The following is a 15,083-nucleotide window of genomic DNA, read 5'->3' on the forward strand; positions in this document are numbered from 1 at the left end:
GGATCCCCAGCACTCCTCCTTCCTCCACATCACCACAGGAAAGGTGCTGCAAGTAAGCAGCCTTCTGCCACAACATCCAGTGGAACCTGCAGTCCCAGGAGGGAGCAGATGGCCGGAACGAGGGGGAGAACAAGGCCTGCGGACCCTCACACCAGACACCAATGCCCCCGTAGGCCTGTCCACCTAAGGATCGCCAGTTGAGGCAGACAGGGGGACCCCAAGTCCACCCGCACCATCCCCGGTCAACCCCCACATACATACCACACAAGAGGGGGGGGGGGGACGGACAGCCCATGTCCACGCATAGGCCAGGCAGTCAGGACGTGCAGGGACGGCGGAAGAACACCCCCGACCACAGTCGCGGCGCCACCAGCCTGTATGGAGTACTGTGACTGGGCGGCCGAGACCCCCAGTCATATGTTCCCCACTGGGCGAACCCACAGGCTAATCCGTCGAGACAGAGTCGTCGCAGCCGACCCACCGTGTCAGAGTCTGCATGTGCTCGCCGGTCGCACAGGGGAGACTACAAGGATCTTAAACATCCAGCCTGTCGCCCTGATGACACTTGCTAGAAGTTTCAGCGCAGAAAACAGGAAAAGATCAGGTAAGAATACCCGAGAGAACAATTCTTAGCTCCTTACTCCTGACGCTAGGCAGAAAACTGGAGACTTGTCAGCAGGTGGGGAGTTTGGCCACCAGCAGGGGCCACCCCTAGGCTGTAATTTGTCTTTAGTTTTGTGCCTAGAGTCCTTCTCCTGCAGGTGGCGATATTACCCTACGGTACATTAGCCTAGATCTGTCTCCTGTGTCCTTCAATGAACGGAGAGAAAAGGATCCTACGGTGAGTACAAAAATCCTATTTTTTTGTCCCCAAGTGCATAACTTTACATTTATCAACATTAAACCTAATTTGCCAAATAGATGACCAATCACTGAAGTGCATTCAGATCTGCTTTGTAAGTTGGAGACATCCTTCAATGAAAGGAAGAGAAACATGCATGCGTCATACACTCTAGGGGGAGTATGTTTGGGGGAGTCAATGATGGAGAAAGATCTGGGTGTTCTGGTAGACCATAGACCGAATAATAGCATGCAGTTTCTAATAGCATGCAGTTTCTAGAGCAAGCAAAACATTTTCTTGTATTAAAAGGTGTATAGACTCCAGAGATAGAGACATAATCCTGCCCCTGTACAAAGTATTAGTAAGACCTCATCTGGAATATGCAATTCAGTTGTGGGCACCAGTTCACAAAAAGGATGTTGTGGAACTGGAGAAAGTGCAGCGAAGGGCAACTAAACTGATGAGGCATGGAGGAGCTCAGCTATGAGGAAAGATTTACTGACCTGAATTTGTTCTCTCTGGAGAAGAGGCGATTAAGGGGGGGACATGATCACCATGTATAAATATACATAAATGGTCCATATAGTGAGCTTGGTGCAGTGAAAAGTAGGCTTGCACTAAAAGCTGCATGTTGAGCACAAAGGACTACACTCAGTAACACCACCCTTGGCAACTGTATGTCTTCAGAGACGACCACCAAGAGCACTCTGTTGTAATGACATGTGCAATGGAGTAAACTCAATTACAGGTTTTAATACACAATGAAGACAAACAGAAATTCTTGTTTTCAGAAATGTACAACAAAAAACTGGGCCATGACAACCTTGTGCTAGTAGCTCTTCTCCAAGCTGAATTTCTTCAAGGAAAAACTTCTGAACAGCCTCTGCATCTTTAAGGTCAGGTAACTGTAAGAACATGCAAAACAAGTTTTACTGTATTAGCATAAAAAAATATTTTTACAATTAGAAGAAGATTTCTAAAGATACCTACAGACACCCTTACAAAAAGGAGCCTTTTCACATTACCAAAAAGTTATATTGTTTGCTCCAAATAAAGGAGCTTTTGGATTTCACTTTGGAGTACTAGCCTTCCCAATATAATTTGTCTTAATGCAACCACCTTTAGCATATGCACGTATCTGAAGAGATGTGTGTGCAGGACAAAGTTGTTTGTAATTTGGCTTTATGGAACCACCTTTAGCATATGCACGTATCTGAAGAGATGTGTGTGCAGGATAAAGTTGTATGCACATGCATAAAAAAGCATTTGCCCATCTGACCAATGATGGTCAGACTGGGCAACAATCTCATGGTTTACGTCTTGCCAGCATCATATGGTGCATGCATTATCAGGAGAGGAAACAGCTGGCCAAGGATGAATATTTCTATCTCATCTTTCAAAATTCTGAGGTCTGTAGCCACCTTAAGTAGTTGTGGCTCTAGAAAAAGGCAATCATTAAAAACTAGAGTCTACAATTATTTTCACATCACAGACAGAAGAGTGAGACCCAGCCATTGCTTGAAGACAAATCATATACAACCATATACATATACAATGCTGCCAGCTCCTTTGGGTTGCTTAAAAAGTGGGAGTTATGGGACAGTTACAAAAAATAGGTTTTTAGTATTCACCATAAAATCCATCTGTTGCAGGCCATTGAGAGACAGCTTGATGGTAATTAACACATATCTAAACCCAAAAACAAAAATGTTATATATTGCAGCTTACCCATCCTTGTGGTGGCTGTATTAATTTTCTTATTTTTAGACTTTTTTTTTTTGCTTTATTTTCACCTGGTGATTTGGCCAGTGACACACACCATGTCTTAGCGTGGCTCCATTCTATGGAGGAGCAGAGGAACCACCTTTGGACAGCAACATTGTCACCCTGTGGAGAGGGTAGTGTTAGCTGCACTTAAAAATCTAGATGAACTTGACTTATAAATTAAAGCCAAACTCCAGCTGACACTTTTCAAGCAGTTTTTTTTTTGTTTTTTTACCTTTTGGGATAAAGGTTTCCCCATAAATAAAATCTAACAATTGTAAGCACCCAGTCAGTGTTAAATGGTTTGTCTCAACCCTCCAACTGCTACTTAGGCTGGATAGCTTGGTCTGTTATAGAAAGTTGAAAAATAACAGGACTTACTAGCTGGATTACTAGGTGTGAAAACAAAGGAAAATACAATAACTAATGTAGCCACCACATCTAAAAACTGGTAAACTGCAAAATATTAAATTTTTCCTTTTGGGTTTAGATATTCTTTAAACAACCTAGGTTTTACCTCACACCTGTTTAGTTGCAGCAAGCAGTCCAAAGAAAGTACAATAAGATATGAGAGGAAGGAGCTGTAATAGACTGTAAAAAAAGGATTTTGCGGTGAGTACGAAAATCCTATTTTCTCCATCATCCACCGAGCTTGATAATTACAGTAAGCAACCTTGGGATATTCAAAAACTCCAAGCAGAGGAGTGGGCACACCAAAAAAAAAAAAAAAAACATTCAACCATTTAAACAAGAGGAAATCAAGGCACCTGCAGACCTTTGACAAAAACAACATCCTCATTGCAGCTTTACTGATTTCAACCAGGGAAGAGCCCCATTGGTAAGGCATTACAAAGTCTATTTATACTGTTATTTCACTGACCAGTAGCATTAAGGTCTGGGCGATTTTTTACCTTAATGCATTTTCTGCATTAAGGTAAAAACCGTCCAGTACCTTTTTCTCCCCCCCCCCCAAAAAAAACTTACCTGTCAGCTCCCAGTCACCGCCACTAGTCCCGAAGCGATTCTCCGTTCACTGTTCTTCCTGGTTGCGGTGGGAGGATACTGATGGCAGGGGAGCCACAGGCTCCTTCCGTCATCAAACTGAGGAGTGGTGTGGCCTGCCGCAGGGCTGTGTGCGTCTATGGACGCATACAGCCACGAGCACGCACAGTAGTAGTGCTTACAGTAGTACAGTAACGTCTGATCTGTATCAGTTGTCCCTTCAGAATATTATGAACCCATTGAGGGTGATGGCAGCTGTATGTTGGTAAATACCCGTTCCTCTCTGTAGTTTTAAAGAATGTTTTAGTACAAAACTCCTTCCCTTATATAAAAATAGACAAATCCAAAAAGTTGTCACTTTTTCCCCCTTTATTAATGGTAAATTTAATCCCATAGTTATTAAACCACTTGCCGTCCGCCCGTTGTAAAAAAAACGGACGGACGGCACTGTAGCATTGGCGGGTTGCCGTCTCCAGACGGCATAACGGATGTCAACTGGTTAATGGGTTAATAATATTCCAAAGGGATAACTGATAGTGTTGTTATACCTTTGGCAATCCACTGACTGCACCGCTAACATGTGAAGTCTATTAGTGGCCTCTGGAGGCTGTATAGGAAAGCCCTAGCCATATCTCAGAATGTGAACATTTCCTGGAAAAAGTCAAGGGACAAAATGCGTCGGAAAGGATAGGACACTTACTGAGGTTACACCACAGGTGACTAGCAGGTGGATTTCTGGTTCCGGTTTGCTTAGGTGGAATCGATTGTTTGCTGCAAGTTATCTTGTAAGTGCGTTTTATTGTTGTAATAAATTAAAAAATTTTACTTCACCATTTGGCACATTTATGCCTCTATATTGGATTTCTCTCCTCGGTGAGTGAGCAGCACCCGCCACAAATGATAAAATATACATTTTTGGCTAGAAAACAGCTTCAGACCCCCAAACAATGATATATGTTCTGAAAGCAGAGGCCCTGTAGAATAAAAAATGCTAGTTGCAATTTTGTACGTCGCACGGTTTTTGCGCAAATGTTTATCAAACCAGTATTTTTTTAGGAAAAAATAAACTAAATTAAAATTTAGTGCACAGAAACATAATATAATACCCATTTATTTGGTAAAATATGAAAGATGGGGTCACGCCAGGTAAGCCTTAAAATTGTGTTCGCCGTGAAGCCGCAAAAAAAAATCAGTACCCCAAATTTCCCATAGGGAACATTTTAAACGCTTTTACCGCTCATCAGTTTAGTGGTAACAGTGATTAACAGCGCTAGAATTATTGCTCACTTCTAGCGACCCCGCGTTGTGGGTCACCCAGGAACGCGGCCTCTCCCCGGTACCGTTCACACTTCCATGGTTACCAACTACTCTTCGACCGCGAGGAACTTCCCTTTTTCCCACCCATAGTGTTACGGGTATGGAACACCACGAGGTCCAGATATAACCTATCCACATTCCAGGGCCCTATGACCCCGATCCTTGCCAACCCGGGTTTCCCGGCAGGGTGTGGAGTCCCCACCTTCTTGTGCTGGAAGATCTCTGAACCTTGTTATGTATTCCAGTGCCTGTCGAGATCCGCCCTGCAGCCACTGGCATCACTGTCTGTCCCCAACCCACTCCTGCAAGCCTCCTGGCTGGCTCTCTATAGGCCTCTCACTTTTTTTGAGGACCTGTGCGTTACTGGTTTACCAATTCAACGCCCTGTTTCGCTGCTCTACCAAGCTTTGATCACCGCGCATAGCGGGGAATCCCTGTACTTCTTCTCCGCCTGGGAACAGGAGTTGGGAATCGCCCTCTCGGAGGATGATCGTCGCAAACGTCTGTGCTTTACACACAAACTCTGTATGTCAACGTATGCACAAGAACGGAACTTTAAACTGCTGACCCGATGGTATCGGTCCCCGGTTAGAATGCACCAGATCTCCTCTGCGTACCCGGACACATGCTGGAGATGCCTGGTTGGACCTGGCACGTTAGCCCATGTGTGGTGGAGTTGCCCTCTGCTTCTGCCCTTTTGGCGAGTTCTCACATGTCTACTCCAGAGTTACCTCCATTGACCTGCACATTACACCGGAGATGGCTCTGTTATCGGTCTTTCCGGGCTCTATCTCCAAGGTGAAAAAGTCCCTACTTAGATTCTTTATCATTGCTGCTGCCTGATGAGATCTGAGGAGCTCATTGCAGAAAGAGCTGACCGATCTGATACCTTTCTGACCAGGTGGACGCCATGGATTTTGTTCTTAGATACGGAGGAGTTCCGGTCGCTGCGGTGAGTCTTCAGAGATCCCTCTAACACTCCAACCAAACTAGGGGCAACTTCACAGGTCGTGAGGTGGGATTACCCCCTCGCCTACCCTTTACTCACCCCCCATTACACACTGTTCCTTAGAATTGGCTAGCCTCCGATAGCAGGATGGCGGTCCAAGCCCTGCAGGGTAGCGCACTCCAAATCGCGCCTAGCTCAGGGATTTCATAAGGTGCATACACCATGAATGCCTTCTATGTTATACGGCCCGGACATAATATATGCTTTGCAAGACCGCGGTTGTTGTGCTGTATATACGTCTTTTGTTTCTGTTAGTATATTCATATTATTTTTGTAAAAATCTCAAAAATATTTCTGAAAAAAAAAGAATTATTGCTCACTCCGACATGTAACATGTGTAGCAAAATTGTAGTTTTCGCATGTAGGCGCACCGACGCGTGTTTATGTGCGTGCACGTGGGGGACTTAAACAAATGTTTTTGCATTTTTTTAATTTTGCTTTTATGTTCCTTTCATTTTTATAACTTTTAAACACTTTATTTGTATTTATTTTTTACACTAACCCTATTGGTATTACATAGGGGGCTAACAAGCACCCCTATGTAATAGCAGATATGGTGTGACAGGTCCTCTTTATGGAGACATCAGGGGTCTTTCCGACCTCTAATGTCACCTAGAGACCCCAAAGAAGCTTAGGAAGCAGAGATCTCCTGGCTCTAAGAGCCGCAGACTATGTACAGTGACACCGGAAGTGATGTAATACACATTGATCCAGTGATCAATGGTCCAGTGGTCGGAAGAGAGATCAGCGGATGGAAGTCACTGAATCTCTCTCCGATCATTGCGGGGAGACCCGCCGAGCCGCTCCTGGAGACAGCGGTGCCCAGGGAAGACAACGGCGGCGGCGCCGCATGGTACAAACAATCCGGCGACTGTACAGACGCCGGATCGCTTGAACATTAATAGCAAATCGCCTATAGTTAAAAGCGGCACCAAGAACACGGCTGCTGCAGTTTTAACCACTTTAACGGGCCGCCGTCTATAGACTTATTGCTGCCCGGAAGTGGTTAAGAAACATTGGTGACCTGAGTAAAACGGGATGTGACAGTACGCATACTCTTTTAGGGGGAGACTTTCAAACTGTACAAATGCTTACCCTTGACTGACCAGCTCTCTCTTTAGCAATTTTCTGTTTTCTTCTCTCTGCAGAAATAAAAGTTTAAAAAAAATTAAATAGAAATAAGACAAAAAAATGTAATGTTACCCTAACACAAACTTAAACTGCTATACAGCAGAGATGTGGAGTAAACAGGGGATGAGGGTATTAACTTTCTCCTTTTTACTTTGCTTTTTTTGCACAATGGAGAGCTGATCATTAAGTTTACACCCTTAGCCAGGTGTAAACATTCATGTCAATTGAATTCCAGACACACAGCCCGCAAACAATAGTTCATGCACAATTTTTTGTGATTGTACCACACTTGAACGCAGGGCATTGTGTTACCATGCGTTCTGGTGCAGCCGATGACATGAATTGTGCATGCACTATTTTTTGTGTGTCTGGAATTCAATTGACATGAATGGCACTGCCACGCCCCCTTCGACCCCAGAACGCAAGGAGACTTTGTGTATGTGATCCCTTGCATTCCGGGCAAGGGTGTAAACGAGACTAAGATTACAGCAGTCAGAGGAGCCACAGTGTATACAGAAGACAAATTACAGCCATGAATGTCCAGGTATAAAAGTGTTTTAGGGCTTATTCACACCACCTACAGTGCATTCCAGAACGGTAGCTGCCGGAACGCACACTAAACCGCCCCCCTTGCATTCTGGGGCAATAGTCAGCAGGCACCTGTCAGAGCACCATACAGCAACAGGGCTGACCAGCACAATGTCTCAACTTCCCCATGACCAGCTGACCCGCAGAGGTCATCTCCCTACGTCCTCTAGAGCCTCCTCGATGTCCGTCCGTCCCTCCACAGCCGCGCCCGAGTCACTGCAGTCACCCATTTGCTGTCTCTGCCTACAATCCGGTCACTTGCGGAGACGGATTGTTGCCCTGCGTGCAGTGGTGTAACCTGAACTACAGTCGCCTGGGGCAGGACAAACTTTCCACCCCCACCAATATCTTAGTTATAAACATTCATCCAAGTGCCCTTCTGGGAGTCTTCCAAGAAATGTAGAATGGCACCAGCTTTAGAGGACTACAAATCCTGGCAATACATTATACAGCAACGCAGAATACCATCAGTTATAGAGGACTACAAATCCCAGCAATACATTATACAGAAATGCAGACGAATACCATTCATCCCCCCTATAGGCATCAGGCAACAGACCCCATCTGCATGCACCACATCCCTCTATAGCACACATGTCAAACAGAAGGCTGAATTCAGCCTGCCAGTTATTTATTGTGGTCCTCGCATCTCTAAAAATGAAAATTAAGCCAGAGCTGTAAACAGGTACTGGGGTTCACAGGAAGGCTGCCAAAGTCCCCAGCAAAGTCCCTGCAGCCTATGTATTAGGACCTGTTTACAGTGCCAGCCGATATATATTATAATTTGTTGTTTTTGGTGTTATTTTAAATAAAAGTTTGGTTATTTGATTATATTGGCTTGAAGTTTTTCCATTCAGATTATTTCAAATCCATTAAACTAATTAAAATGTTTAATACATAGGATTATTAATAATTTTTTTAAAAGGTGAGAAAAATTAATTTTTCGTTGCGACCCGACTAGACCTGCAACAATAAATTGATTAAAATTGATGGTGAATAGTTGGCAACTATTCCCATCATCGATTAGTTGCTGGCAGCTGAGGTACGAGGGGGGTACAGCAGGGGATTTCAGAGTCACCGGCCGCAGTCTCTTTTCCCTGCTGGTGCTGGCTGCAGCGGTCTGTGTCCCTTTCACAGAACGCTGTAGCCGGCACGAGAGGGAAGAAGAGACTCCGGCCGGTGAAATCCCCCGCTGATGCTGCTCCTCCTCTGTCTTTCCGTCCGTTAAGACAGTTCACAGTGTTACAAGTGTCTGCTCCTTTTCCACTTGATTAATCTGTTTCCTTTTGGTTATATATCTCAAAGTGATCTCAAAGTGTCAGCTGTCTGTGTGCCTTATTTGTTTAATAATGCACTCACCAGACGTTCGCTCTTAATCAAAGAAGGGAAAACCGTTCTGTGTGTAGTCAAGATTTACGGCTTCTCTCCTCTCCTCCCCTGTGAACACAGAACGGACCTTCCCTTTGATTAAAAGGAGAACTATGAGGGTCAGTGTTTTTCCCCATAGTTCTCTTTAGGGTAAGAACAAAGAAGGAGCACGGGCAGCTGACACTGAGATATCTAGGGTGACCGACGGGAGTCGGACGTTTTTAGAACAGGTAGTACACAGTAAGTGGTGATGGGACGGAGACGAGCTAGGTGTCTTTCTCCCCCCCCACTGGAATGCCAATTAAGTCACAATGAAGCAGTGGACATTACAACATTGTTTGCTTACAACAGCTTTGTTAGAAGTGGTGAGTCTATCACAGCAACGCAGCGGCTACTACGTCATCAATTCAATGTTAATCGACATGGGGCCATTCCCAGTCGCAACACGGTCTTCAGGCGGGTTGAACATTTCAGAACAACCGGAAGTATTATGAACAAGAAATCACCAGGCCCAGCCCGCACTGCAAGGACGCCGGAAAACATTGCAAGGGTGAGAGAGGCAGTGCTTAGGAGCCCGGGACAGTCTGCTCGAAGACATGCAAGTGAGGTAGGGTTGAGGCATGAATCAGTGAGAACCATTTTACAGAGAGATTTAAGATTCCATCCATACAAAATGCAGGTTGTTCAACAGCTCAATGTGAGAGATTACGAGCAACAAAAAGACTTTGCTGTGCGATTGCACGTGATCTTGGTTCTCACTGATTCACTACTTAACCCTAACTCACTTGCATGTCTTCGAGCAGACCGTCCTGGGCTCCTAACCAGTGCCTCTCTCACCCGTACAATGTTTTCCGGCGTCCTTGCAGTGCGGGCAGGGCCTGGTGGTTTCTTGTTCATGTTTCCGGTTGTTCTGAAATGTTCAACAAACCTGAGGACCGTGTTGCGACTGGAAACGGCACCATGTCAACCAACATTGAACATTGGTTTCAACATTGAATTCTCGACGAAATAGCCGCTGTGTTTGACTCACCACAAAGCTGTCGTAAACAAACGATGTTGTAATGTCCATTGCTTCATTGTGACTGAATTGGCATTCCAGTAGGGAGGAAGACACCTAGCTCATCCCCCTCCCATCACCCCTTATCATGTACTACCTGTTCTAAAAACATCCGACTCCAGTCGGTCACCCTGTATAACCAAAAGGAAACAGTTTAATCAAGTGGAAAAGGAGCGGACACTTGTAACAATAGCCAGCCTGCTATTGGATATTTTAAATTGCAATAGCAGGCTGGCTATTGGACCCGCCCACTGCCTGTTGTCAATCAGCAGAGCCACTTGTATAAAATGCAATTCTTGCTCAAAGAAGTCACTATAGTTACCTTTCCGGCAATCTGTTTGCTGACACACCATTTCTTCACTGCTTTCCAGCTGCTGCATGTATTGCGCACTTCCCGGTGTGTAAAATACCTGCTTTCCTGCCCCACACTGTGGTTTCTCCCAGTGACCTGTACTCATTACAGGACAAACAAGCCAGTGGGATTATCCACAGTGTACAGCAGGGGAAACCAATCCAACCAAAAATCTGCATCAGCCAGAGAGCAGCAAAGAAGCCACATTTCGAGAAACGGAGGGTCACCAGAAAGTTAGGTAGAGGGACTATTCTTTTGTGTCTCTGCTTCCAAACATGCCACCTTCATGCAAGTCTCACCTTCACACTAGCCTTGTTTTTTTGGAGTATCAAGAGTGACAGATAATATAGCAGTGATATAAAGGAAAAATATAATTTCCATGGAAGCTAAGGCGCAATGTGTTGTGGGACTTGTGGCTGCAGTGTGAGTGTGTGCCACAATGATTTCAAGAAGACTCCAGGTGCTCTTCGTCCATATGGTAAGGATAAAGAAAGAAGGAAGAGTGTCACAGCAGTAACACGGCTCGTATAATAAAATCTAAAAATAAGTATTTTACAAGTATTTGAAACATCAGTTAATGCACAGCAACATAAGATGGGTCTGGAGACTGGCTTAATCTTAGTTTGATCTAGAGTTCAACTTTAGAATATCAGGCAGAAATATTTGCCTACTGGGGCAAAGTGGACCATACTTTAGAGCAGTGGTTCTCAACCTGTGTAACCTCGGGACCCACATGTTTCCTTGGTCATTAAAGTTTGTTTAACTTTCCTTTGGATTAAAATAAATTATATATCCCAAACTTCATTCTCAAATTTTGAACTATGGAATATGGAAGGATTAAAACTCCTTCAAGTTTAATTTTTGCTGTCTGTGTACCATTGGGGAAATTTACCTTCACTCCCTGTCCTCGAGATGCAACAGGCAGATTTAGGAAATCTCCTATGCTAGAGTCTCCCTCTTAAGACAATTGTCCCTGGAACATGTGTTCCCTAGGTGTAAATTTTTACCGCATTCCTTGTTCTGGAGGACAACTCCAAAATTTTAAAATTTCCCCATACTATCTTTCTCAGTGACTAGTAGTCAAAAGTACAAATAAAAAACAGTGAACCTTGCACACAGTCAGTGATAACAATTTGAAAGAGTGTCTAAACCAGGGGTAGCAAACCTCAGGCCCTCCAGCTGTGGTGGAACTATAAATCCCATGATGCATTGCAAGATTCTCACAGCCACGGGCATGACTCCCAAAGAGAAATGCATCATGGGATTTGTAGTTTCACCACAGCTGGAGGGCCAGAGGTTTGCTACCCCTGATATGTATATATTTGTGTCAGTTGGTTAAACTACAGCAAATAGATATTTGTCATAACGGCTTTAAAAAGGCTATTGAACCCAGGCCAGTGGTGACATTTTCAGAATTATCAAGCACAGTGTAAATGTTTTGCTTTATGTGCTGTGAAATGGTTTTTAAAAATTATTTTTATAATTATCACCATTAGTATATGCATAGCTAAGAGAGAACAAAGTGCCAAGCGTAAACATCTAAGTGCAGTATAAAAAACACACTTTAATGGGAATAACAGTAACGCACTTACATCTAGACATAAGGGATCTCGCCTGTCACACAGCAAGAATGTCCCGATGGGTACAACTCATCCAGCTGTCTTCAGTGGTAGCAGAATGTAAGTAACAGTAAGAGGTAGGCAGGCGTATATGTCAGGAAAATCAAATTTTCTGCCACCGAGTAGACTGCTGGAGGAGAGCGTCTATGGAGAAGTACTGTCGCCTGTGTTCTCTGTGCATGAGAGTCCGGCCGCAGGACACTTCCAGGTTGCAAAGTGACAAGTTTTGCTAGGCAACATGTTTCAGAAGCTCATAAGCATTTATGTAGGAATCTCTTATTTTTTTCATCCAGCCTACAGGTTGAACTAACAAAAAAATAGAACCGTGTATATCCACCTCTAGGGTTGTTAGCCGATTGTCAATGCAGGAACCACGTCAGATCTGAGGGGGGAAATAGTAACTACATTTCCATAATTCAGAAGGGAATGCACAACATGGTGGAAGTATATGCGGAGGTTAGGCCTGTTATCTGTGTGTCAGACACAAAATGCTGTGCCAACATGAGCAGCTATTTGCAAAGTTGCCAATCTATGGGTGTGGGTGGGTCCTGACCAGGAGCAGTGCTGATCCATCCACCCACACAAGGAAGTAGGCATGTCACCGCTCTCCTTCAGTATACTACATAGAAAAGGAAACACGACTGGAAGACATTCCTTAACCTCTTGCCGTCCGCCCGTTAAGAAAAAACGGATGGACGGCAGACTCGTATCAGCGGGTTGCCGTCTCCAGACGGCATTTTTTCCTGCTCGTGCGCGCCCCCTAGCGCACGCAGGAAAGACCCGCTCGTTTCTACAGCCGTTAACGGCTGTTTCACATACAACCGATCAGCGGCTCAATAGCCGGCGATCGGTTGTATGGCGTGAATTTCGGGAGCCGCCATCTCCCCCCGCCTGACCCCTCACCTTTAATCCCGGGATCCGCTAGCCCATCTGCGGGGAGGGGAGGGGAGATCAGCTCCTTGCTGATCTCCCTCTGTAGTGTGAATGCAGAAGTGATGTGTATTACATCACTTCCGCATTCACCTGTCAGTCATCTGGCTCCTACTGCCAGAGAGAAGACGCTGATGAAGCAAATCTGTGCTTCATCAGCTTCTTTTGGGGTCTCCAGGTGACATTAGTAGTCTAGAGACCCCTAATGTCTCCATAAAGAGGACCTGTCAGTGTACCTGTGCTATTATATAGGGGGATTGTATCCCCCTATGTAATAGCAATAACAATAAGTGTAAAAAAAAATAATCTATATCTATATATAAACAAAAAAAGTAAAAAAAATAAGTCACAAAAAAGGGGGTTTAACACCGCGGATGTCAACTGGTTAATATGGAGGGAATAGCGGTGCCTGGTCGCACAAAACAAAAGCTGCACTAATTAGGAGGTATAAAGCGCAATAGCGCATGTTTACAAGAGCATAAGTATTAGAAAACTGGACTTTAAAAAGAAATGAAGATTGTTTCTGGGGAAGTTAAAACAAATAACCATCTAATGATATTTTTTCTTTCTAGCTGGAGTTCAGCTATTACCAATCCAGAAGCAGAAGTTGTGAAATTAGCTTTTTCATATTACCAAGGCCTTTCTGGAGCCATACAGCCCAAGAAATCTCCCAAACCCTCTTCTTCAAAAGGATCAACATGCTTGCAAATGCAAAGCACCAAAGACCAGAAGTGACATCACACCAGTGTTCTATGCTAATTCTAGTCACCATTTGTATTTTAATATGCCATGCATGTCTACTTCGAGCCTTGATATGGGCAAAGTAAAGATGAGACACCGGCACTCCAGATGTAAATGAATAAATGCAACATTTCGGGGTCACGCAACAGTAGTCTAGTTACAACATTCAAAAGTCATTACTTATAGACCTATTTATTAATTAGTGTGCCTATAAAAAGGCATAAAACAGAAAGTATTACAAACACTTGAGACAATGTGAGGAATTCATAAAAACTGGAGCAGAGTTTAATGTCACTGTAAGCTTTGAAAATGAAAGAGAGAAGCCGATTGGTTGCCATTGGTAACTGCTCCAGATTTTGTCTGCTCCGGTTTTTATGGCCTACACTAATGTATTTACACCTCTAGCCTGTATTAAATTTGCATGGAATACTGCTCCAGCAGTGCCTTAAAGGCATTGATCACTTTTTGCAAATTAATAAATGTACCCAGATTGCAGAAAAAAATAAAAGCATAATTATGTATTTTTTGCATTGAAGCCTGCAAAGCATTGCAATGGGGATCAGTGGATGACGGCTGCAAAGGTCAGGTTCCTGCAGACTATTCAACCTGCCCACCTGTACAGAGGTATGGACCTTCAGTCAAGGCACTGGAAGAAGTAGTCAAAATGCGGTGACTTGTGCGCCGTGGAGGCAGATGGGACTGTAGTCTCTCCATTCACAAATCCTGTGAATGACACGGCTGTCAGTCAATATGGGTGTGAAAGGTGGAACTAGCCTTTCATTGCTATAGAACAAAAAGCCCCAGTGCGAGTCATCAACAGGAAATTTATTGAATCTCAGCAGCAGGAATGTCCTTTACTGATCCCGTGTCACATAAAACACTCAACCTAATCTCAAGCAATCTAACTGTCAAGCAATTAATTGTGCTCTTACTCTCTCGCAGGCGGTTCTTGAAATTGGGGTCACTCCTCCGTTTCCTGTCGTAGTAAATGCAATAACCCAAAAACAAGGCTCCGCAAACTCCAGCCGCAATGGCGCTAGTCTTCCCTACAACCACCATTCTTCTATATGTCTTTCTTCTTTGGCAGTAGCAATCTAAAATACTCCACCACACACAATCTGCACTCTCCTTCAGCACCCTCGAGGTTATGAGAGGAAAAAAAGACCGTCCCCTAATTATTACGTCACTTTCCAGCGACCTCTACAATTTTTTTTGCTACTTTATTGAAACAGATGTAAACAAATTTATTTGCAGTACCTGGGTGCAATAGATCGTCAGCGGTGTTCTGACAGTTTCCTTTTCCTCTGTCTTTTTTGTTTTGTTTTATTCTGTATTCGGTGTTACTTTGCAGGACGTGTATAGCT

At 44.2% G+C, this 15,083-nt stretch overlaps 1 protein-coding gene across 1 annotated transcript in view; it reads right to left on the reverse strand.

The window, feature by feature from the left end:
- The window catches only part of TOMM20 (translocase of outer mitochondrial membrane 20), a 59,125-nt gene extending 44,309 nt beyond the window's left edge, over window positions 1-14,816 (reverse strand). Inside the window, exons 1-3 of the mRNA XM_018561309.1 lie at window positions 14,652-14,816; window positions 7,029-7,075; window positions 1,665-1,746 (exon numbers count right to left, since the gene is read on the reverse strand). Coding sequence (XP_018416811.1) covers window positions 1,665-1,746; window positions 7,029-7,075; window positions 14,652-14,778 — 256 coding nt within the window. The 5' untranslated portion in view covers window positions 14,779-14,816. The remainder of the gene's footprint in view (window positions 1-1,664; window positions 1,747-7,028; window positions 7,076-14,651) is intronic.
- Window positions 14,817-15,083: the final 267 nt, after the last annotated feature.

Source organism: Nanorana parkeri, unplaced genomic scaffold, assembly GCF_000935625.1.
Source record: "Nanorana parkeri isolate BGI_ZX_2015 unplaced genomic scaffold, ASM93562v1 scaffold515, whole genome shotgun sequence".
In the NCBI taxonomy this organism is placed as follows: domain Eukaryota; kingdom Metazoa; phylum Chordata; class Amphibia; order Anura; family Dicroglossidae; genus Nanorana; species Nanorana parkeri.